The following is a 26029-nucleotide window of genomic DNA, read 5'->3' as shown; positions in this document are numbered from 1 at the left end:
CCCAGGTCGCCATCGTTGTTTAGTATAGCATTGTATGCCCCCCCCCCCCTCCCACTTTCAGCCTTATCTCAGGCTGCCAGGTAATGGTGTAGTTGTGGCCTTTTTTTCGGACCCGTCAAGAGTCGGTGTCCGCGCTGCGTTGACGTCTGGATAGGTGCTGATGGATGGGCGGGTGTTGGCATTGTGACAAACATCCAGGTAACGTCTTTGTGGCGTTGAAATGTAACAGAACGCTTTTTGCTGTTTCTTGTGGAGAAATTGAATCACACGCGCCTGCCTGAACCAGCAGATTTGCGGTATAGGCGACGGTATAGACAGCTATCTGCAGACGCCATATACTGGAGCAGGTCTACAAAATATCTTAATTTGACGCAGAAGTTGGTCTCAAACGCCGAATTGACGTTACCGACATTACCGTGAAGTCATTGCACAGTACTAAATTTGGTAACATCGTGTGGCGATAAGGCTATAGGTAACGCTATACGTTGCCAATAAAAAAATAAGCAATAATGCTGCCCGCGTTTCTTCAGACATGCGTTCGCGTATGCATAGCCGCAATAACCAACTCGAGTTCTAGACGTCATGTCGATGTTCCTTTAATGGAATAGCGCATGATATTCAACGGGTTGTTTCAATTTATCATAATTGCTATATTTGCGCTGCCACATTCTTGGGTCTTTGGAGAGGGAGAAAAAAGAACTTAACTAAAAGCTGACGACGATCAGTCCTACTATATGCAGGGCTGCTACTTCCTATGGGATGTTCGAATTGACGCAACGAGGACAAATCAATTAACAAAAGCAACAAAAAAAGTATCAACAACCAAATCAAGCCCGGCAAACAAAAGGGTCAGTCACTGAGTATTTGTGCGTTCTTGGACAATCCACGTCCAGTATGAGTACCTACATTAGTGACACAAGATCACAAGTTGAATAGGGCGCAAGCCGTTTCTCTTAGACTCTTACGGACCGGCACATATCCGTGTCTGGCCGTTCTACACGAAGTTTACCCCGACGTATATCGCGACGACGCCTGCCCGTCCTGCGGGCAGACCTCCACTCTAGCACACATGCATGCTCTGGGAGTGGGGTCGAGATACCCCAGGCTCATCAAGGAGAAGTAGGACTCGCTTCTGCGTAGCCCCACTCTATAGACAAGCAAATCCTGGCTATCCGGCGTACCCGCGACCGGGCCGGTGGGCTAGACCTGCCGGTCCCGACGTGGGACTAGCCGGGTGCGCGACGAGTTCGCGTCATCACCGGACCTCCAATAAAGTCCTTTCACTCACTCACTCACTCACTCACAGACACGTGTCTTATCTGCCTGCGTGTTACCCTCCCATCACCACTCTTCTCTCGACAACCGTCTTACACGCCGCCTTCGTCGTCGTGACATTGCTGCGTCGATTTCTCGCACTGTGCGTCCATCTGATTTGGTGCTTCGCAATTAGCACATAAACATCAACACTGCACGGCATTCAAGTTGCGACCTCTGTGGTGCACACGCATATAGAGAAGCACTGCACGAGAACACGCCGCCCGCTGCGAAAACATTGCCAAGCGACTATACAGTCGCGCGGCACTTCTTTTTGTATATTGAGAACTTGACAGAGAGAAAAAAAAAAAAGAACTTACGTGTGGCACGTATCGAGCAACATAAATAAGCTGGATCGGGCATTTTTCAGGATGGTCTACGATTTTCTCATTGACACTTTCGCTCTGAATATATTATTTAACGAAGTTAATTAACAATAGATAACTATGTAGTTAGGCGAAATACAAATATAGTATGACTTACTCCGAGTGTCTGCAAACATTACTTTGGTTCTGTCCAGCTACGTGTCACTTTCGTGTATGTATATATTGTTATTCTATTCTAGTGTTATATATAGCCTCCTATATATATATATATATATATATATATATATATATATATATATGTATATATATATATATATATATATATATATATATATATATATATACGTATGGCCATAAGTGTTTTTTTTTTTTTTAAGCGGATAGTTTTCTTTGGCTCTTTCGCTGTAGCATTCGCGTTTCACCGGCGATACAAAGACGCCCATGCAGAGTATACGCGTGCTCTGGCGCGTCCAAGTTGCGGGCGCGTATACGTCGACGAAACAGCTCTTCGAGACGCACGCGCTGTACCGCTACATATCAAGGAGGTTTTAAATAATAACATTAATAATAAAGCCTTTTTGCTACACGACTCTGTTCCCTACGGAATTATGCAATTAAACAACAAATGCCAAGCAAATATACACTCACAGCCACAAATATACGCCTCTAAGTGCATCGTTCCTCTAATAAAGCGAATAGGTTTCTAAAAGCGTCCGGCTAAATCGTTTACATTCACTATTGTCGCCGATGGTTTCTGTACGATTCCTTGGTATTCTCCGAAAATACTTCACTAACATAGCGCAACGTATTTTTGTCTCTAGCGTCCCTTTATTGAAATAAAAAAAAAAAGATTAGGCTGATCCCGTTTAGCGTGGGAACCGATGCAAGCGAAGCTTTTGTACCGTTTGCTTTGATAGACGATAATTAGCGGGAGTGCTAACGGCGAACGTTTAATTTTCTCCAGTGTTTAGTGCAATATACAAGAGTGGCGAATTGGTGTTAAACGTTACCTTGGGTGCACCACTGCTGTTTCTCTGCTCAGTACACAGAACACACGGCGATATGCGTCTGCATGAAGCGTTGTTGTGCGGCATTGTTCATAACCGCCGAGATGGTGAGAATTGTCATTGCTTCGCACGGCACATCGCATCGCGGCCGAAGTGTTAAAATTTAATTGAATTATGGGGCTGTACGTACCAAAAGCGCAATCGGATTATCAAGCACGCCGTATAGTGCCGGACTCCGGATTAATTTTTATTCCTTGGGGTTCTTTAAGGTTTCTCCAAATCAAGAAACACGAGCGTTCTTGCATTTCGCCCCCGTCGCAACGCGGCTACAACTGTCGGGATCGATACCCGCAACATCGAGCAACGCCGTAGCCGCAAAGATACCGCGGCAGGCGCAGAAGTGCTGATTTGAAGTGCTGCCTGTTCCGTAGTGTCGCCTATAGACGCGAAGGTGCTTTAATTAATGAGGATTTGCGTCTGAACGCCGTGCCTCAGTTGCGCGCAAGACAAATTTGCGTGGCGTTTGTTTTAGAGAAATATCAGAAGCGTACCGTACCGTACCTTGAACTTAAATTTATCCACTTTGGCCACAACCACTGTTGTGCCTGGTGGTAGCGCTTCCTAGCTTTCTCAAGTCGAATTTTCCATCTCCCGCCATCCCCTCCTGCATGGGGACTGCCAGCGAAGAGCGGCAAGGCTGCTATTCAATCGTTTCTTGACTGCGTCGGTTCTACCCATTCCCTGCCTCATCTCCCTATACCTCCTCTCTGCCATCTGTTCTGCATACCCTCTGGACTGTTGCACGCTGGCACAAAGGTAAGCGCTGCAGCTTCTGCAATGCATTTGCGGGGGGTCTCGGATAACTACAGCAGTCAAGAGGGTATTGTGGCGACGCCCAGGGAGCTCCAGAGGGCATTGCGTCGATGCGACGGAAAGGTCCAAACGAGTTTCTCACGTCGCTTTTCCTCTCTGCCGCGCTCCTGTCATGCACATATGCCCTGTGAACCACCACGCCGCGCATTGCGAACGTCGTCGCGCGCCATTGCGCGGTTTTCATCGCCAGTCGCAAAAAGTGTGAAGGAAGGTAAAAATGCGAGGGAACATCACGTGACAGTTTCGGAGCTTAGCCATAAAATAATAATATTTGGGGTTTTACGTGCCAAAACCACTTTCTGATTATGAGGCACGCCGTAGTGGAGGACTCCGGAAATTTTGACCACCTGGGGTTCCTTAGACATAAAATACATGAAGCAACTGCATATATATATATATATATATATATATATATATATATATATATATATATATATATATATATATATATATATATATATGCCCTCACAAGGTGAAAGGCAAGCGGCGGTGATTTCCACTCGCCGAGAGCGTCACTGAGAGCTAACACCACAATGCACTGATTGGTCCGGCATCCTTCGAAGCGCCTATTTCCCGAGTCAACGCGCGAGTGGGCCCCAAAGAGAGGGAGGGGCGGCGCCAGATGCGCTTGCCACGCCGACGCTATAGCTTGACTGACGTCCCATAGCACGGGTATTCTTTTCCTTCTCTCGCGGTGAACAGGAACATCGAGGCACCACGACACTGCACCGCCAACCATTACTTTTGGTGTACGGCACACAATGCTTCATTTATTGCGACCATAATTCTTCCGGATCGCGAAGCGGGTACAGTAATGGAAGACAACGCTGAAGAAACACAAGGAATGTTGATGTCCGCTAGAACACTGATCGGGTGTTTCCGTTACGAGGCCCGAAGTGACATTTACGACATGACTTTTTTTTCGTCCTTGCCTCTATCGGCCGTTTCTTTTTTTTTTTTTCGTGGTTGGTCTGTGGTCGGACTGAGCAATGACAGCGTGCGTTCGTTCGTTCGACCGCGAGCTCAGCAGCTCGAGGTCGCGGGTTCGATACCGGGCGCGGCGGCCGCATTTCGATAGGAGCGAAATGCAAAAACGCTCGCATCGGTGCGCGTTAAAGAACCCGATGTGGCCGAAATCAATCCGGAGTTCTCCCTCAACGGCGTGCCTCGTAGTAATAACGCAGTGGATGTGCCATGTAAAACTCCAGAATTAATTTAACCTTAGATAGCAGTTCCAACCCTAAAAACTAGAACAAAAGAAAACACTGGAAAGTGGATGCACATAAATTAACTACGCTATTCCCTCCAGGGAACCGAGGACTGAATTCACATAGCTGCACGTTGGTAAGTTCGCTTTGCCAATGACCGGCCGCCTTCGCGCTAATGATGTGTGCGCCATCAGGACTGGCTTAAGTTTTCTCTTACGAACAATTCTATAGCGTAAGACCTTTATTTTTGTGTGTGTGTGTGAATATGTGCGCAGAGAAGGCAAGAACTGAAATTGAATTCTTGTATATTTTCGTCATCTGAGTGTGTTAAAAGATCCCTCCACGCATCTTACCAGCGGTTGACTCCTCGCCAAAGACTGTCAGCGTTCAAGACGAAGCCAGGTTGCAGTTGGTGTGATGGCGTTTGCCGTAGTAAAAAAATAAAATGATGTTCTCTTTCTTTTCTTTTTGTTTTGTCAGCAGCGCAAGGAAGTCATTGACTATACTACGTATTGCACACAATGCATATGAAATCAGGTAGTTTGTACTGTATACAAGAAGAAAAGATGAGCACTCGAAATAACCGCGCGCCTTTCTTCGAAGTTTTGTGCATTTTGTTTGATCTTTTTCGCGGAGTTCGTCATGGTGAAAGTGTAAAAAATAACAAGTTCGATCGCCTGCGTTATCGAGCCCTGATGTGCATACGAATGAGGCACGATTGAGCGCTGCGCTCCTTGTCCAGGAAAGTAACGAAGGTAACTGACTGGCACCACAGAGTCGTGTGTGGTGCCAGTCAGTTACCTGGTGCCATACACGTACAGACGGCCATGTATAGTTGTCTGACTGAGCCGAACGGAGCAATTGATGCAGACGTGCTCTAATTTAGAAACATGTACCAATGGATCTCGAATGTGTTCGGCAGGATTCTTTTCCTTGCTCAACACAAGTATATATAAGGGCACGATATGTCACGATGCCGCACCCTCGTAAACTGGCTGCATTTGTTGAGAATGTGGTTGTTGCGTTATGGAGACGTGGACAAAGAAAGGGGTTACAGCACCCACGAAGCGTTGTAGTTACAACTCGTTTATTTCGAAACAGCTAGAACATGCGCTAATATATACGACATGGTATGGTACGCACCCTTTCAGTCGCCGAAGGACTGTATATATACCGGCCCCGACCTGGGTGAAGCCGCCGGATTCATTTAATTCTTTCTCCTCAGGACCTAAATAAAGTTCGCCACTCACTCACTTCGCGTAACCAATTTCATTGTTGGAAAGCGAGAGGGAAGGCATGCGTACGCAATCGTCACCTTCTTGTCACCCTCTATAGATATGCCTTGTATATAGTGGCGCATGTTCTGTAACGAAATAAATCAGTTGCAAGTCTAGCGCCTTCGTTTGTCACATACTCCCTTTCTTCGTCCGCGCACCTTCCAGCGCAAAAACTATTTTCTCCATGCGTAACCAACTCGCCCAAATCCCTATGAGTCACTATTTCGACTGCATTCGTTACGCGTCACGCTTCAAGTATTCGACCGCTTCACACTTGCGTTATTTCGTACGTAATTGCTACGCGTGCTTTAAAATTTATCACCAGGATTCAACGATCCATTCTTCATTGTGCTTTGTTATTTCTGCGCAATAGATGCTGCGCTCATATCCAGTACGTATAGCCAAACGTGAACCGAAAAAACAAAAACACCCTCGAATATTCTCATTCAGCATACAAAACCTTAAAGTTAAACAGAAAAAAAAAGTTCTTATCGGAGTTCCTATAATAGACACAAATTGCGCGGCAGTACAACGACAAATGGAGTCCGCGTACACTGCACTCATGTCTTCGAGAATAAGACTTGAATTCATTGTTGGAACACCTGCTGTGGCACACATACGGTGTCCCCGTTAACTTCAACCAAAGCTGTTCAATGAAAACTAAGAATGAAAAGACACGGTGCAGAAAAGTCACAGTTTCGCCCGGCGAAGCATCCATACCGATAGCGATTTAGCAGAGAAAGTAAGGATATATAGCTAATAGAAACTTTATTGAAGTGAAGGGGAGTAGAAGGAGCAGGTGGGTGTGCTATACCTCAGTCCAAGGCTCCACTGGCTTCCGCTGCCCGCCTGACCTGGCCGAGAAGTGCTACTTGAGGCCCTCGGGACCGCCTCGTTGGCGAGCCGAATCTCCCATTGCTCCCGTTAAAAAATATTTCCTGACAGGGCCAGTTCGTTGATTTTGGGGGGCCGAAATTCGCATTCCCACGAGATGTGCACGGGCGAGAGTGGGCCTGGCCACCGCACCATGGGCACATGTTGGGGTAGGCCGTGGGGGACATGGCGTGTATTCCGCGTTGATTTCGACACGTGTCTATCTGGATTCTTCGCAAATCGCGGCAGTCCCCGCCATCCAGATCAGGATGGGGAAGCGCGCATTCCCGTCGCTCGCGTCGCTGGTGTTCTAGGATATCCAGCGGTCTGTCGGGAAACTCATATTGGGATTGGGGTTGAGACTGAGCACCGCACCTCGCGAGCTGCGCTATCCGCTCTTTTGTTACCTGCCAGGACCTCATGGCCCGGGCACCAAATCAACTTGTGCTGGTGGGCTATCTTATCCTCTAGGATTTTTTGAACGCAGCGTGGGACTCTCCCCATCATAAACAGCCGGCATGCTACCTGAGAGACTGCGATCACTACCGAGCGTGAGCCAAATATGTCTTTGGCACGGAAGGCCAGGACGATCGTCATCGCCTCTGCCGTGTCCGGCGAGTGTGTGGAGTACTTTTATCGGCCTTATGAACTTGTAAACATTCGCTTGCTAACTGAATTAACAAACACGGTAGCAGCGCGCACCGAAAACATGAACACATCACGCCGAGAACACACAGCATCCACAATGCTACACACAGACCCACGAAGTATGCCCCAATCGCAGATCGCTCTCAAGGTTGTTTGGATCGCACCGCTGGTACGATCTGTTGTTGGGAACTCGGCGCTGACGCCCGTGGTTGTACCTGGGTCGCAAGCCCCAAGGGTAGCGTTGGCCTGGCGGCCTGGGGTACAACTGGAAGCATCCGAAGGTCCCGGCAAAGCATGAGTCGACTGGTAACAACGAAACAACTTGTTTATTTTAACATCGCAAAGAGTTGGCGGTCAGGTTTGACCGAAGTAGAGAGACGGGAGAGCACTTCACTCAACAGAAGAAATCGGAGCCCTCCTCTTGGCGTCCGGGGGCAGCTGTTTTTATACTCTCGCAGTTGAGGGCAAGAAGGAACCCCTCAAAAGACGAGCACGTGAATGTACAATGGGCTAATGGTGACGCACACTGTCGTAGCGCTGCCGTAGCACCATGTCGAGCACGATCTCGTAGCACCCTGTCGTAGCGCTGCCGTAGCACCATGTCGAGCACGATCTCGTAGCACCCTGTCGTAGCGCTGCCGGTCGGGCACAATGACTGTAATGAGAGGATGATCCCTGCTTTCGCATCGCCTGGTTCGGGCACAATGACTGGAATGAGAGGGTGATCCTTTGCGGTCGCATCGCCGCAGTCGCGCCTGGAAACACCTGCCGATGAGCGTTGCGGCGACGACGATCGGGCCAAAATGTCTGCCGCCCCGCCGCAGTCGCGCCGGCAAAACCACGTGTCGCAGGCGAAACGCAACAAGGTATACTAAAGCCCCCCCCATCCACCGCGTACCACCACGAAACCGGCGGTGGCGCGTGGATGGAGGGGTTTTAGGTATTGGCCTCGAGCTCCACCACTGGAAAAACTGGCGCCACCGTCGGCGTGACGTGCTAGGAGGGATCACGTGGACATAGCGGCCGCGTCGGCTGCTTCGGGAGCGCCGAAGCGAGCTGAAAACGAGTTAAAATCCCCTCGTACGCTGCGGACCTCATTTAGTGGCGAAATTTTCCCGCTTCGAGTGTCTCCTTTACAACGCTTGAAAGCACTACAATAGGTAGTGGCTGCCTTTGAAGGCGCGCAACATGGTAGGCTACTGCTCGGTGCCGCAGGGCCGGACGCACGTAATGGAGGCCGGTGTCAGCCCTATTCACACGTAGCCGCAGGACAAGAAGCTGCGTGAAGCTTGGCTCGCGAAACATAAAACAGGCAAACATTCATCGGCTACAACTCGGGTATGCAGCAAGCACAGACGCGAGGCAGTTTTCTGCTACGGCGCCCGGTCTGCGATGTTCTGAAGGCGCGCACTGAGACGCTCGCCCGAGCCCGCTGCCCGACTAATGTCATGACGGTTTGGTCTATGAACTTGTCGATGCTATAGATACTGGCAAGTTCAGTGGAGTGGAAAGACAGCGGTAAGAGGCACGTTTAAAAAAAGCATGGCATATGGTCATATTTGTGTTATGAATTAATGCACTGGATTACAATAAAGGAGCAGCGGGAAATTGCACGCTGAGAACACCGATAAACATACAGTGCGACGCAACTCGAGAAATAATATTGAAACATCCAAGAATTTAGAAGAAAAAAGAAGACTGAATCGTCGCGACGTCCGGCACATCAGTCCCCGTAGGCGTCGAAGTCTCTACAATGAAATTATTTTTGAACAGCTTTCATAGCGCCCACGCAACATTGGTTGCTTGTATACTGTCAAATGCTCATATTCTGCAGCCTAAAGCTCATGGCACGGTGTGAAAACGCGCACGCGGTGAAAGCGAAACAGTGTGCGGACAAGCATGCAGACGCGCAGTCGGTCGCTGCGAAGCTGTGCGATCGCTGCATTCAGGCTTCGTTCTATTAGGCTCCATTTAGATATACAAACGCTATAAGAACATAATTCACACAGCTTGGTCTCGGCGTTTGCCTACCTTTCACGCAAGAAGCCGGTTTGGGAGACTAAATCGCGGCGACCGCGCACAGTGGCGTTCACTGTACGTATTCGGTAAAGAGATAGCGTCTGTAAACGATTCCGTGCTTTCAGTTTGCCCAAGATTATTATTTACACAGTAGAAAACGTCTCTCGTTTCGAAAGTACTTACAGAAATTTCCGGGAGAGCACCCGGTTGGTGTTTTCAGTGAGCGCTGACAGCAAAACCTATGAGGAGCGCGCCGCGTGATCCCTCATACTACGCCAGCGAGGCGCTTCCGATAGATGGCGACTCCGTAACTCCTCGCCGCCAATACGGCCGCGCGACCGCGCGCATGCGCCACATATACCCCATTTGCAGCGCCAGAGTAGAACCCTCCCCCCACTCCCTTCCCTCCTCCCCGGGGCTTCCCTTTCTTCTATGGCACTTCCTGCCTGCGTTCCTCTCTGACGCGCGGGCGAGATTGAGCCGCGCTCGACGGCTCCTCTCGCACGCTTTCACTCGCACATACAGTGTACGGCGCGCGGTGACGGCGTTATCGCCCTTGGACTTTATACGCAGCCTCACGGCGACGGCAACACCGACGGCAGAAATGTGCCTGGAGTGTCCCTGTAAGTGCTATCGCAATAATATATTTAAAGACCTACGGTGCTCGGCCGTCACACCTCTAACGACCGAACATAATTGTACATTGTACCGTGCTTTCTTTTTTCATTTTCTTGAATAGCTTGCTTGCCTAACGTTAGCTGGGACGCACGATATCTGCCTCATATATGCACTTCCTCTCGAGCACCTAACTGTCCCTTAGACACTTTCACGATAATTTCGTACAATTGTACCACGACAGTTGAACAGACGATAGCGCGCCGCAACAAATCCCTTGCGCCCGTTCTTGGGTTGAGCGTCGGCGTAGCCGCGCAAACGCGCGCGTTCCATTCCTCGCGCGTTCGTCGTCTTCTACCACAGCATGCCTGTTGGCGCCCCTGCCGCTGGTGCCGCTCATCGTGCCAGCGTTCCCATACTACTAAGTATGGACAGCTGGGCTAGTTGGTTATGATTAGCGTTATGAAACACCGTTCCAGCGCACAATTGAACACGGACGAGAAGAGAAAGACAACACGGACGCCGGTTTTTTAGAGCGCAGCTCTTTGGCGTCCGTTCCTGGGTTTCGCGTCGTCGTCGTCGTCGGCGTCGTCGTCGGCCTCGTAACCAGCTCCGCCCCCCTTTCATCCCCCCAGCGCTAGCAGCGACCGACTGATACCGCTGGATGCCGCTGACGCCGCTAGAGAGTCAAGATAACGTGACTGCATAGAACACCGTCGCCGCCATGCAGAAAGAGGAAAGGGTCCCCCCCCCCCTGTTCTTGTGTGGCGGATAGCTGGGGTTGACTCACTATCGCCGTCAGCGGCATCAGTCAGTCGCTGCTATCTCTTCCCTCCTCCCTTTATCGTGTTGTCCGCTTGCTGCGCGCGCTTCTGCCCCCATCGTTTGCCGCTGGGTGTACACGCCGCCCCCCTCCGCTTCCGCTTACTGCTGGTTGCTCTCGACGGCGGCGATGAGCCTCCGCTTCGGCGGCGCGAACTGCAGGGTCTTCTCGGCGGCGGCGATGAGCTTCTGCTTCAGCCTCGCTTACTGCTGGTTGCTCTCGACGGCGGCGATGAGCCTCCGCTTCGGCGGCGCGAACGGCAGGGTCTTCTCGGCGGCGGCGCTTAGCCTCTGCTTCCCCCACGGCTGTGACAACCTCGCGAGGCACTTGTATAGATCTCGTCTTTGAGAATCAAGCATTGGTGTACCAAGTCGAACATATATCAGTCTATTTCTCCGACCACAAAGCTTCCTTCATGACTGTCAAGAACTGTTAGTGGAGTCTTTGTTAAAGGAATGTGTGAAAAATAAAAACAAAATTATGTGATAGCGCATACATGTGTTGCTCGATTTCTTTGCCTCAATCTATCCAAAAGGTGAAACAGCTTATTTGCTGCGCTCACATTTCGCATTAGGAAGTAACGTAATCTTCGGTAATTTTTTTGCATTATGAAACATCGTTCCAGCGCACAATTGAACACGGCTGAGAAGAGAAAGACAACACGAACGCCGGGACCTCATACTGCCCCCATACTGCCCTTCCCATAGGGTAGTTCCCATACTGCCCTCTGCGAAGGCGCTGACGATACTGGCCCACTTCCAGTCCGTGCGGCAATTTCGGTCTCAAATTCTTTGCCTCAATGGAAAAAAACGTATAAAGCAGCGCTCAAATCTCGCATTAGAAGGTATCGTAATCGTCAGACACTTTCTACAGCGAAGCTGTTAGGGGCTAGAGTTCCCCCAGGAGCATGTCCGTGTGTAGACAGAAAACTCTCCGTACGTGGGCCGATCCCTAAGATAGTGCAATGCACTGCCGACCCGCGGCGGAGGTGAATCAGGCGTTAAGCACTCTCCACATGTGGGCCGATCCCGAAGATAGTGAAATACCTGGCCGACCCGCGGCGTAGGTGCAGTTCGCCATTAAGGGGCCCAGATACACAGCTCGCTGGTCATCCTTCTGCACAGAATGGAAAGGCACTGAGCTTTGTTTCTTTCATTACATATCTTTTAGGTATATATAATACGCAGGTATGTCCGCAGGTATGCCCACACCTGCGAAAGCATCGCACGGAATTTGCACTTGTTAAGAATGCAAATAAACAAGTGTGAAAAACGTTTGCCGACGCTGTAATCCCACGACAAATCCCACGCCCCGAGAGAACGCGCGCACAGCGAAAAAAGACCCCATACATAAGACGTTGTAAACGTTATATCGAGTTCTTGTTTCTTTCTATTCAAATGGAATTGAACATCACGCACGCTTCTTACAAAGGCCGGGAGTGCAGATTTTCCGTAGTTGAAGCGATAGACGGTAAAATTAAACGTTACCGTAATAAACATGTATTTGTTAACTTGTGAGAAGAATGAGGAAGAGTGGAGAATTATGCGCTTGCCGCACCGCAGCTGTCTAGCCTACGGTTACGGCGTTACTTCAAGCAGGTAACACCGTAAATGTGTTACCGTAACAGTGGGGTGTTACCTCAAAAGATCGGCCAATATACAGGGGAGGAGTGATATGCAAAGGAGAGAGTAAATATAGACATTAGAAGGAAGAGTGAAGCGCAAAGACAAGCAAGAAAATGCATTTTAAAATATATTTGCATTTACAATATTTAGAAGAAATCGTGTACGTAGCGCCGAGTTTCATTTCTACCTCAACTGTCGCAACACCCGCTTTTCTTATTTGCACGGTCGTGTATTTCTTCTTTCTCTCCTTTCTTTTTCGGCTACATTGTTGGGCAACAGCGTTAGATGTTCGGCAACAAAGCATAACAATAGCACCGTCAGATGCCACGACACGATGTACCGTTCAAGTGTAAATAAAGGTGGGGAAGGTTGGGAGAAGACGGGGGGGGGGGGGAGGGGGAGGTTGCGGCCCATGTATGCACGCATAGGCCGAAGATCGCAATCAGCCGCCGCGCACGCACTACATTTCAGCGCACGATCGCGGGCGTGGCCTGAATTAATACGAAGAGCGCGGCGGCTTCGCCGCCATGCCCAGCATGCATGCAAGCAACCTGCAGCGGCGATAAAGCGGGGTGACGACCCTTCTTAGCACATACGCCTCAAACTAGAGTCCACTTTCTCACTTTACACGTAGTTTTCGTTCTGGATTATATATATTCTTTACGCCGCCCTTCCTCTACCTACGCTGGCTCCCTTCTTTCTTTCTTTTCCGGAGGCGCTCTTTAGGTGAAACCAACTTGCGTGTGGCAGCGTTTGTAAACACGCTGTCTTGGGACCTTGCCAACTGTGAGAATTCGAGTGCGACTAAATTCTTTCCCCCCCTTTCGCTTGTCGCGTGAGTACGGAGCGCTTATACGCGTCGCTCGCCTGCCAGAACCTGTTATAGATCGTTTAGCGCCGCCTCGCAGCCTTTAAATCTCACGGCTTCTCGGCGCTCCATTTTTTCTTTTTTTTTTCCCTTAACTTTCCCGCTACATAGCCGTGGATTTAAACACCTGAAAGCTTCTTTGCGTGCGTTGAGTGAGTATTCTGTGGCGATACGAAAAAAAAAGAAGGATGAAAAAAGAAAGAACCCGTAATTAAGAAAACAGCCTGGTGTACTTTGCATTCAGGCAGGCTTGGGAGGAAGCACGTTCTTGAGCTTAGATCTGCGAAACGTGATACTACACGGCACGATTGTAATTGAAGGCGCGGCCGCGGCTTTCACGGGCAATCATCGGAGCGATCATGCGCACATATAATATACCGCGCTTGCGCAAGCAAAAGAACTGCCTTGTCGGATTTTCGACGGACTTATGTGTTCGCTTTCGTTTCGCTTAGGCTCCGCTATATAACGCGCAATGCATTTCGCTATGCGCCCTGGTTCCTCGGGGCGCTTCTGGACCGCGGCCAAAAGAGATTGCGTGTCGTGACAGCCTTCGTCACCGCTTTGCCGCCGTGCAGTTTGCGAAACCCGTCAGGGATGACGAACGGCACTCGATATTTGGCTCGCCACGAAGACCCAAGGGAGCCCCGAACAAAGAGCGGTTATAGCGCCCGCAGCCGACCGCAACACAGGTCACGCGCACTACGCGAGCATTTTTTTTTTTTTTCTGTGTGCGTATATACAACGCTCTCGGCAAGCTTTCAGCTACGATCTTATTTTTCTCTCGTCTGCGCTGCAGAACTGCATTTATTCCACTAAAATTTGCTTTAAATGCGGTGGTGTTTAAAGTAGGTTGTAATTAAAAACCCATATGTATAACCGGAATGCTGAGCGTTGGCCGTCGTGCGGCCAGCAGGCACTTCACGGATTGTCTCTATATGCGGTAATAATGGCGCACGCCGAATGGCAAGCCCGTCTATATCTAACCGCCTATAGCTTTGTGTAACGAGCACCCGTATATATGTATTCATCTAACCCTGTAATACCAAACATATCGTGTAGGCTACGCTGAGTTACACCTCAGAATTATGACTGAAGCGCATTTTTGATATGCTGGAGCGAGTTTTCAGTTGTGGATAGTTTAGCGAACCAGTTGCAATTAATTACTACATTATATTGAAGTTCCAACTGAAGCAACAATCTATTTTCTTTTTCTTTATGTACTCTCCATGCCCAGAGATACACATGAACAAATGAGTTGTTCAAATTTTCCTTTATGTGGAAACGTGCTTCGACTACGTTACGTGTATAACTGTGCACGGCCTGACGCCATGTGTAAATTTAGTTTCTCATTCTTTAATATTCGTTTTTTTTTCCATTTAGTTTAACATAACTCACTCAAAACATGCTTTGTCACAAGGAACTAACACAGAGAGCGTGCGCGTCGTCTGCTCAAAAAGCAGACACAAGTACAGCTTCCATTTAACGTTCAATGCGAGAGAAATGCGCTGGTATTACGTCATACCTGTTTGAGGTCTCGGATCCTTGATTTAAAGATCGTTCACCACATTGCAAAGCGTTGTTGTAGCGCCATATACCTGCAGGTGCGACGTAATAGATATATGATGCTACAACAACGCTTTGTGATGTGGTGACAGCTCTTTAAATCATGGGTCCGAGAAACAGGTGCGACGTTATACCAACGCATATATATAATCATGATCGTACGCCAACAGACAATAAATTCAAGGAAATGATAGGGGAAGTTAGCTGCGGTTGGGTTAAGAAAAGGGAAATTAAATTGTACGAAAAGATAACTTCCCACAGGTGCGAGCCGAATCCACAACCTTAGCACTACGCCTGTGTTGCACTCCTAAGTGGCCGGAATAATAGCCGTTGCTGTAGCACAATTGGTAGTGCAACGCACGCGCAGTGCGGAGGCTCTGGGTTCGGTTCCCGCCGGCCGGAAGTTATCTCTTCTTCCATGTGTATATATACATATATATATATATGTACACCCGCCCACACTTCACACACCCGCCCGCACTACACTACACACACTACACCACACACACACTACACGCACACACACACACACACATTTTTTCCCCACTTTGACCCTCCCAGTGTCAGCGCACGCACTGAAGGAAAACAAAAGAAAGCTAAACGTGGCATGTATGTCAAGCTAAGACATGTCACGGCGCGCCGGCATTCCCATTTCTTGGGGTAGCATAGCTGATCTCGCAAACGCACGCGCGCGGGCGCACATTTGTGTCCGACTCATTTATGCATACTGTCCGACAGTTATCGAACTGTCACGAGTTATCGCGACGTGACAGAGCTCTACAGCTACGCGCAAACACCATCTCGCAAAAGGTCCGTCGTCTGCAAACCGAAAACAATAAATGCGCCGCGGAAGCTTTGCGTCAGCATAAGTGCGTCATAATACAAAAAAAAAAAAAAAAGTCAAGAAAAATACGTTTTGCGCGCTGCGACTGCGCGGCGCCGCCGCCGCCCTTCGTGAACATCACGTGCCGACGGTGGCGGTTATGATCGATTTACCAAAGTATGTCATGCATCAAACTGTCACGTTTATTCGTCCTCCCGGCATGCGGTGCCGTGATCCTCATACCGTTTAGAATGAGGGGAGCGGCTTTTAACTGAAAGAATTCTTGTATTTCTTTTTTTTTTTTAGTACACTTTTTTTAAATTGAGCGCTTTCAAGCATCCGTTAGATGATTGTCCGTACCCCCAAAATCGCGAAATTATATGTATAGGCGGAGTCTTTTTTTTTTTAAGGAAACAATTAAAAATAATATTGCCATACTGCATTACAGTTCAGATGGAATTCGATGCTATGAAGTGCGGCAGAATAGCTTGCGAATATCTTTTATTACTTAAGCCTTACAATTACCTAAGGTCGATTGAAAAGCTAGGTTCGGAGTGAATCACAAAAATGAATAGAATAGTTGGTTCACATCTTCCATGAGCATAAGTGCGACTTTCATAGCTCCTGAAGTAGACCCAGGCTCCAAAGAATGCATTTGTGCATTTCACTAGCTCATCATCCTGTTGGTCACAAAACCAAGTCACAAAAAAAAACAATTTTGAACTCTTATATGATTACAGAAATTTATGTTCGATGACACCTCTAATCGGCATATGTGCCCCTAATGCCCATGGACTCTAGGAGAAGCAGAAAAATTAAATGTTTGTGTCATCATCGTATCTTCAAACATTCAATAAGATTTATGTAGTGTGTATAGAGGAGCCGTCTGACACATTCATTATTTACTAGCTTTCTGCATCCACAACAGATCAGCACGGAGCAGAAAAGGAGACTTGAAATGCATTGTCTTTTCTTTTTTATTTTAAGCAAATGTCTCAATCGTAATTGTAAACAAACATGTGCACCTGCTATGCACTTTATGGCTTGAAAACAAGGAAAGATGTGCGGCATAATAAAAACCTACCTATTTGTTTCAGTTATTGTGCTAAATTTCTATAGCTTGGTTGCTTTCAAAATTAGAGGTCTAGAATATTATATTCTTACGTTAGCGAGATGAAACACAACAATGAGCCAATATAACCTCATGTTGCAGAACCTCACTGCATGCAAGATGGCCTATTTTTGGTTAGCTACCATACTATCTTGACACATTTCCTTGCAAATTTTGCAAAAAGTGCCATGAAAGCTAACCGCAAATTGCAGGGTATCAGTCTGGCCCGTTTAGCATAAACATATATGCCGTGTTCACAACAGTGGCAACAAAGGTTCCTGTAAGAGTTTTGTTAAGACAACAGGTTGACTTCCTTGCTCATCTGCTCCATCCAGAATCCATAACGTCAAACCGCAGAATAAGAGTTCAACAAAACAGTTTGCTAGCGCAACGCAAATTTGTTTGCTCAATGCTGACCTTTTCCTCTTTTGGATTTGAGGAGGAGCATACGGTGCAAGTTCCTAAGATACGGAAGTTTTTGGCACATATGTGACGACTTTTTCCTGTTCAATTCTCAGGAGCTGCCACAGTTACAGGCAAGTTTGCTTCTGGGCCATCTGGGAAGTCGGGCTCATGATCAACATTCCGGAAGTTGCTAAGACGAGTTCCTTCTGAACGAACATCTTCCTGCAACACATCCGAATGCAAAGGCACTTGCAAGTCGGCAATGTCTTGTTGGTCTCTCTCACAACCGGGAATTGTGTAGTTTCTTAGCACGATCGCTTCTGTAAAGAATAAGAGAAAAATAAGTGATTATGAAGTAGCTCAGGTCAGATAATGTTGCAACAACACTGATATTTGGAGCACTTTAGTGTTGAAATAACATCTTAAAGAATGATGCAATGACGGTGAGATAAGAAATCATGCAGACACAACAAATCACATTTGTCAAAGTGAATTTGAGCGGTAAGCAAAGACTCAGTGAAGCTTTAGTGCTAAAGACAAGAGTGTGAGAAGAAAAACACTTAGTGTGCCTTGCGACTCTTCTCATGCTGTTGTCCTTTAGCACTGAAGCTTTGTGCTGTAGTATACATAGAACAATTTCCTCATGCTTTACGTCAGTAAGCCTATGTGCTCCAGTGCTCAACTGCAACTTTTCTGGTGGAGTCAATTCAAGTTGATCTGAATTCACCAGAGAAACACAAATGTAATGACATTTGGAGTGACCATTAGTCATGTCAAGCTGAATATACAAACTCTCATATGATTTACTGTAGTTTTTTTTTTTTTTTTTTTGTGATAAAGACTTGCCCTTAAGGCATAATTCTTGATGCGTATATGTGTATATATGTAGTTAAGCAGCAGCGGGCTCGGTTAGACCTTGGTGGGGAAGACCAAGTGGGAGTCCTGATGGCTGCCTTTCTTGATCGAGAGAGCTACAGTGTTTACAGTAGGTAATTCACCCTCCCCTCTCTTACATTTTGTAGCTCCTCTGCTCCTTCACATGTGAAACAATGAAGAGTTGCTTTGTAATAAACCAATTGAATTCAACAACAATGTGATCAATTTCTCATCTATCCATCATTGGTGCATTCTTTTCAAGATTTCATGCGTAATATTGCCAAGGGAACTTGAGTGCAGGGACTATTAGAAATAATTATGTTGCATATATGTGGGTATGATAATGTTCTTGTACAGCAGTTTCTTTAATTTGTATCAGTGGTCTACTGCATAGTGTTAACTTGTGCAAAGAGCAATAAGTCGGAAATGCACGTAGACTGAAATGAAATATTAATGACGACCTGCTCACGATAAATATGACACCACATTATGTGTTACAAACCAGGGTCGTAGTAGTCTTGCAGAATTACAGCTGCTGGCAGATTATCCCGCACTACATACTCCTGAGTCAACACCAAGGTCACACATGTCCTCCTATTGCTGAGCTGTAAAAGTGGAAGAAAAGAAAGATGCAGCACTTGCATGCAGAATCTAGTGGGTTTCCAAGGGCATGCTACAGACCCTTTGCTTAACACCCAAGACTGTTTCCCAGGAAAATGAAATTTCTGTCACCATGTTGGCACTGTAAATCCTTGAGGCCAAGCTTAGGAACAGCATCAAGTCTACTAGAGTAATTTTAAAAAGTACTAAAGTACATGTAATCCACCTGCACCTCTATAGAGTAGAGACTTGTGACATTTCCAGCAACTTTGGGTGGCGATTAAGTTCAGTGGTGACAAGCCGGTATGTGGCAGGTGCATGCGGAGACCACACGTCCTCCAGCCTCATGCTACACTCTTAATGAAATGTACTCCCTTTGGGGTGTATATTTGCCACACAACAATAATCGTCATCTGCCCTGCTTGCGTTTCCTTTCTTGAAAACGCTGCGCTTGCTACTTTCTTGTTGAGAATGCTGTCATACTGATAATGCGCATGCCGTTCGTGACTTGGAAGTACCAGGCTTACAGCGTTAAAGGAAGTGTGGCCAAGACAGATGACGATTATTGTTGCATGGCAAGATATGACACAAAGGGTGTAATTTTGCTTAAGAGTGTAAATTTGAACATTTCATTCACTGTAACCGACATGGAATGAATTTCCCTTGTGCAGGAAAATGAACTTCTCAAAGGTGCTCAAATAGAGTATTGTGAGTGCTAAACACACATGGAGTGACCCTCTGAGACAAGGAAAGTCCCAAACAAGACAGTGCAGTAACATTTGGAAAAAAAAATGAAGCCTGCCATCTGTGAATATGAGTGAAAATGTTTCATTAAGAGTGTTTTTGCACTTCTCTCAGCAGAAACTTCTCAAAAACATAATTCAGTATAATGGTACCAAGGTACAATGGGATGAAACTGTGCAGAAACAATGAAACATGTAGCAGAAGTATCATTCCCAAATCGTAAAACATACCATGCAGTAGGTGTGCCTGCTGTATCATATTTTTAATCAAGTTCAATAACTTATGGACCAAATGCAATTGCAATTTTGCCAGATAAGTATACAATAGCAATTAAAGGTGTAAACTACTATGCTAGGCAATACCACTTCTCTTTCTCCCACCTCATTCAAAGACTACCTGCTTCTTACTGAACAATCTAACTGAAATCATTAGATTGAGTCACTAAACTGAATGTGTTCAATAAAATGTTCACTGCAAAGCTAGATCTGCTAGAAGCAGAGGCACCAATTTAATAGAACAAATATTTTAAACTCACCTCATCAAAGTAGAGGTTCACTTTATTAATTTCTTCCTCAATCTTTTTTACCTCTAGGTCATCTGTCACCTGAAGACAATTTGGGTAAAGTAAACAATGTCCAGTGAAAAATATTGTAAGCACAGCGAAAAAATGTGCGACTGCGATAAATTTGCAATATCACAAATTAAAACAACATCTTGGATCAAAAGAGAGACCTTGCTGAACCGGAATCCAGTCTGCAGGTGGACTTGTATTATCACCATTCCAGACATGCCCCAGGATAGGAGGTAACTGTAAGCACACAAAATATTTTACCGACTGTCAGGAGACAAAAACTCTTGAAGCACAGGAACAAGCAGCTTAAGCTCTTCTGGAGCGGCAAGGAGGTTTCTGCAGGTAAGTTGCAGAAAGTGACATCATGAAGGTGTTACGGCACTACCATCAATTTAGGTGCAGGCAAAAGAGATCTGCATGCATGTACATGGGTTGTGGACATACAAAATTACAATTTCAACAAATTCTTTCTTTAAAGGCAATATGAATAAACTATAAAAAAGATGTTCAGACATTTTATGCCAAATAGTATTACATGCACCACTAAAAGTGGTGGGTAACAGACAAAGATAAATCAGTTCTGCCTCAATTTCTTTTTCTCTACACATCTGATACATCCGAAATATAAATATTCTTCTAAACTATGCTTTACAGCACCACCTATGATTACAAGTTCGCAGCTTGCCTATGTGCAGGGCCATTTACACCTACAGGAAATACCCCATTAGTACTCAACACAACTTCGAACAAATTTTTTAGAGGGCGCAAGGACAAAGGGCAATGAGTGTCTGATATAGGTCTCTGACCCTGCCCACTAGCAGCAAGAGAGCACATATAAAGCAATGCAAATTTGGTACAAACAATCTTTGTAATTAAATTAAAAAGAATACTACTTTGAAAAAGAAAACCCCGAAAGGCTGGTATTAAACTTAGGCAGATACCTATAATTAAAGGCTAATTACCTGCCTTCATTCTGAAGCTAGGCTTCTATGAGTTCTGGACTACTGACTCCTGTGCCACAGATAAGCTGGGCTTGTCTGTGCATTTCTGAAAAAGATGGCCAAGCACGAACTGGGCTCATTGACAATACTCTTAATTCTCTAGCAATATTAAATATTTAGATAGCGAAATTTGTTCCACTGCTGTCAAGCTTCACTTTTGCAATAAATGGTTGAGATTTGTATATATAAGCATTTAAAGTACTGTCTACATTGTTTTTCATAAAGGATCCCGGAGTAAAAGAAAGATTGCACATTTTTGGTTAGGGCTTCGGATAATAGTGTACCAGAAAAAGGGTCAAGGAGGTGTTTACCTTAATGGTGCAGGACCAGGTAGGTACTACATTATTTACACCAGGCACTGGCATCCTAGCAAGCAACAAGGCAATCCTAGTATATGCAGGGCATTAATTCTAATGGCTCAGCTTTCACCATGAAGAAGGCTAGTTACATCTAGTATGCTAGCCCACTTCCATGCGAAAACATTTTTTTTTAAAGCTTAGTGTAGTGCATACTAGGGTATCAAAGTGGAACTGAATTGAAAACAGACATTGTTGTGTCAACCAGAACATAACTGGAGCGTCATGGATTCTTTCAGTCTAAAATGAAACCGGAAAAGTAACAGCAAGAAACACAGTGGTTTTCAGTTCAGACTGACCACTTTCTCAGCAGTTTTTCATCCATGCCGCACTTGCAGCTCAACCATACTCGTCATTTGTATGTTAACAAATGTTGAAACACACTATTCCAGTCTTGTTAAATAAACTCCAAGTCAATGGAATTAACCTAGAGAATATGAGTAACAGAATTCTCATCCTTTTTTGTAAGACGAGGGCAATACTGTTATTTCCTATAATTCATCAAAACAGAGATGGGTGAGTTGGTATGGTTCCATCGTAACAAAAGACTGCGTGAAAAAGACATAGATGAGATAGAGAGAAACGACAAATATGGGCGCTACTCGCAACTAACAGTTTATTTCCAAAGAAATAGAATAAGTAGAAAACTACACAGAAAGGAGAACAGATGTCTTCTCAAGCATGCACGAAAAAACTAAAGTAACATACACGTGGCAACAGCAAAGCTGGCTAACCAAGAACTGATTCGCATACTCTCCTGAAGGTATCAGAACACAAAGCTATCGACAAAGCTATCGAAGGTTGACTGATGCATCTGTCACCCTCCAAGAACATGTAAAATCCGTTTCTTTGGAAATAAACTGTTAGTTGCGAGCAGTGCATGTGCCTGTCATTTCTCTCTATCTTGCCACATCCTTTTCATGCAGTTTTTTGCCAAGATATTTCTTATAAACCAATTATGTACTACTCTTTCATACTTATCTCTTGTTTTTACTATAACACTAAAAGTGGGTCATAACACCATTGTATCAAGTATAATACTGAAAGTTATGTCATGTAGCACTGTACAAACATTCCTTGACTGCTAATCTATGTAATATAGCAGTCAGTATGCATGTGCGCTTTACCACATGTTTTTGTGTTGTAGTTCATACTGAGCATGATATCACCCTCAAACTATGTCCATATTATGCTGACTGTGACGTAAATGGGCATTCAAAGCCCTGCAAATGGATATCTTCAAGATTTTTTTTTTTTCGAGCCCTTGTCTTCCCCAATGTTTTGTTGAAGGAATAAAGTTTGATTTGATTTTAAATGCACAACAGATTGCTGTCATTTTAGAAGTGATAGCCCCATTGCAGTTTTCAATATGTCATGTCAGAAAGCAGGCATAATTAGTAACACACTCACGAGCACTTGAAATCGGTGACCATCAAATAGTTCACCAGTGATGGGAGACCTAGACATATTTTTGTTTTATTATTATGGGGTTTTACGTGCCAAAACCACTTTCTGATTATGAGGCACACCATAGTGGAGGACTCCAGAAATTTCGACCACCTGGGGTTCTTTAATGTGCACCTAAATCTAAGTACACTGGTCTTTTCGCATTTTTCCCCCATCGAAATGCGGCCGCCATGGCTGGGATTCGATCCTGCGGCCTTGGGCTCAGCAGCGTAACACCATACCCACTGAGCAACCACGGCGGGTTACCTATACATAATGGCTGAAATAAAGAAGAACTTTTAGTTGAGCAGTCGCTTTTGATCACACTGCTACGTAAAATGAAATAGATGTTATAGACATGATGTATTGCTTGTGACATATTGCTTCTGAGGTACATCTGCTTCCACAAGGTGATTTTTAAAAAAGAAACTATGTCCGTGGAGATATTGTACAAAACAAATTTATTGTATCTTTCTGTAAATATATTCTTAGGTTATGCAAATGAACATAAACTGCTTCAAACTAGTTCAAACTATTCTTTTTTCACTGAGGAGTTGAGCCAAAGCTGGACCATTCTCACCGATTTGGAATGTAAATGGGAACAAAAAAAGGCTTTAGTTCGACACTGATACACACAAACTTTCTATATCTGTACACGTATGACACAGACCCTTTCAACAAGAGTTCCAACATGTTGCCATCTTGAGCACCTAATTCAATATATTTAGGGGTGGAGGAATATTTCAAGTTTCGAATACAAATAGAATTTTACACACTAACTATTCGTATTCCTATTTGAAAATGAATTATTCGGTATTTTTGAATATTCAAATTAATCAAATATTTTGCGACAACCCACTGTTTAAGTATGATTACTCCTGCTAGTAACAGTGCAAAATGTAGACAAGAGACGAGACAAGAAGACACCACAAGCGCTGACTTATTCCGAAAGAAACACGGCTTCTTATAACCATTGCCCACACATATCGCAGTCACGTGATTGCACATCATGTGAAACATGCACTTTTTTCTTTTTTGCACTCAAGATAGTGGTTGCACGTGCAAAAGCTCAAGTTCTTTTTTTGTCAGTAACAAGGACGGCGTGCTAATGCATTGGATGGACAATGAGTAGGATGGATGGACAATGTGTTAGCACGCCGTCCTTGTTACTGACAAAAAAAGAACTTGAGCTTTTGCACGTGCAACCACTATCTTGAGTGCAAAAAAGAAAAAAGTGCATGTTTCACATGATGTGCGATCATGTGACTGCGACACGTGTGGGCAATGGTTACAAGAAGCCGTGTTTCTTTCGGAATAAACATTGTTGAAAGTCAGCGCTTGTGGTGTCTTCTTGTCTCGTCTCTTGTCTACATTTTGCGCTGTTACTAGCAGGATGGAAAACCAACAAGCCCAAGCTGCTATTCTAGCGAAGTATGATTACTGTTCTTGGTGTGCTAAAAGTGAGGCAACCACAAATAGTTTTCAAAACAGCATAGAAACAAAATGGATATTGCAAGCTTTCTTTACAGTTTCGCAGCAAAATCCTACATGATGACCTGCAATTTTTGCTTTCAGTTTGTCATTTAGTGTTTTTGGCGGCCTACCGTGTAGCAGTTATATCTTTTATGCTACAACCAGTGACGTTTTCCTTGAAGTTGGCCCTTTTAGAAGTACACCCGTGAGCAAAAGTACACGGGCCAAGGATTGCCCGATAAAACTCCTTTTCTCCTCGGTTTGTGAATGCAACTTGAAATGAAAGACTGCAGGCCAAACTTGGCATTACGAATTTTACAGTGTACTTGTCAGTTTCATTACGAAAAAATTATGTTTTTTTCGGCAGCCATGTGGTTCGTATACTTTTGCTCATGAGTAAACCTAAGGCATACAAGCCCTTCAACGGCTAGTTTTTCTTTTCTACAGCTTCTGATCTTTTCTTCTGCAACCATTCATTTAGTGTCCTTGGAAAGTTAGTCATACAGCAGCCATTCATCCTGGGAAAGTTGGTTTGCAAGCAGGTTAAAAAAAATATCAGAGGCTATTTGTTTGTTTGTTTGTTTGTTTGTACGTACTACAGTGCAATAAGCACTATAGCAGGAGTGGGTTAACAAAGGGAAATTATACAAAGAAAAATATGATACAATGATGAGGGTGAGTGCTAGGACCATTCATCTTCGATGGCAGATACACAACTTCAGGGTGAGCACAAGCGAATAGACCCAGGTAAGGAATTCCAGTCTTCTATGGAACGAGGGAAGAAGCTGTATGTAACCATATTAGTGCATGCAAAGTAGGGCATCAAGTTCAAGTTGTGATGTCGTCTTGTCAATGACTCTGGAGCAAAATTAGTATATTTGTTTTTTGAAAGCCTAACTGAAGAACTGACGATGCTATGCGGCGACATGAATAGAGCTAAGTTAAATTCACGGAACGAAGTGCAGAAGAGGGTGAAAAGTCTGATCATAATGGTAACATAAATCTTGCAGCTTTTTTCTGAATTGCTTCTAGCCTGTTAATCGCACACTGCTTATAAGGGTTCCAAATGACAGATGTGTAGCCAACAACAGGATGGATTAGCGATTTATATATCAGTATTATAGTAGCTTTCTGAATCACAGTTATTGTCCTTGAACTTAAAACTGATGCTTTGTCCCTGATAGACACCTGTCTCTTTTTCCACTACATAGTCAGTACAGGCATGCTTCCTAACCAAACCAAAATAAATATTGATGTATATACGTACATACGTCTGTGTTTCACTATTCAATATTTGATTCAATACTCACTACTTAGTATATATATTTGTATTTGAAGAAGTTGATATTCACACACATCTGAAGATTTTTCAAACTATGGCATTCAATGCACATAGTTAAGAACAATGGGCTAGCATGAAAACAGTCATCCAGACATACTACATGGACATTAAAGAGCAATGCTAAATCAATTTTGTTTAGTTAACTATTTCTTCAATACCCTGGCTCGATTTATCAGGCAGGAAAAGGCTGGTTACTACTGCAGGAAATTAGGACTCTTTGTCCCTTTGTCTTTTTCACCCAA

The 26029-nt window shown here is 45.2% G+C and overlaps 1 protein-coding gene across 3 annotated transcripts in view; it reads right to left on the bottom strand.

Annotated features, from left to right (window-relative positions):
- The window catches only part of LOC142572491 (ovostatin-like), a 289668-nt gene that overhangs the window by 198650 nt on the left and 64989 nt on the right, over window positions 1-26029 (bottom strand). For 2 of the 3 annotated variants that reach the window (XM_075681647.1, XM_075681649.1), the window contains 4 exons: window positions 20331-20406; window positions 20134-20202; window positions 18757-18859; window positions 17373-17698 (listed from right to left, as the gene is read on the bottom strand). In XM_075681647.1, coding sequence (XP_075537762.1) covers window positions 17481-17698; window positions 18757-18859; window positions 20134-20202; window positions 20331-20406 — 466 coding nt within the window. In that variant the 3' untranslated portion in view covers window positions 17373-17480. Of the gene's footprint in view, window positions 1-17372; window positions 17699-18756; window positions 18860-20133; window positions 20203-20330; window positions 20407-26029 lie in introns of those variants that run through there. The other variant, XM_075681648.1, reaches the window with a different exon arrangement.

Source organism: Dermacentor variabilis, chromosome 2 (genome assembly GCF_050947875.1).
Source record: "Dermacentor variabilis isolate Ectoservices chromosome 2, ASM5094787v1, whole genome shotgun sequence".
In the NCBI taxonomy this organism is placed as follows: domain Eukaryota; kingdom Metazoa; phylum Arthropoda; class Arachnida; order Ixodida; family Ixodidae; genus Dermacentor; species Dermacentor variabilis.
This window is presented reverse-complemented; position numbering and strand designations above follow the sequence as displayed.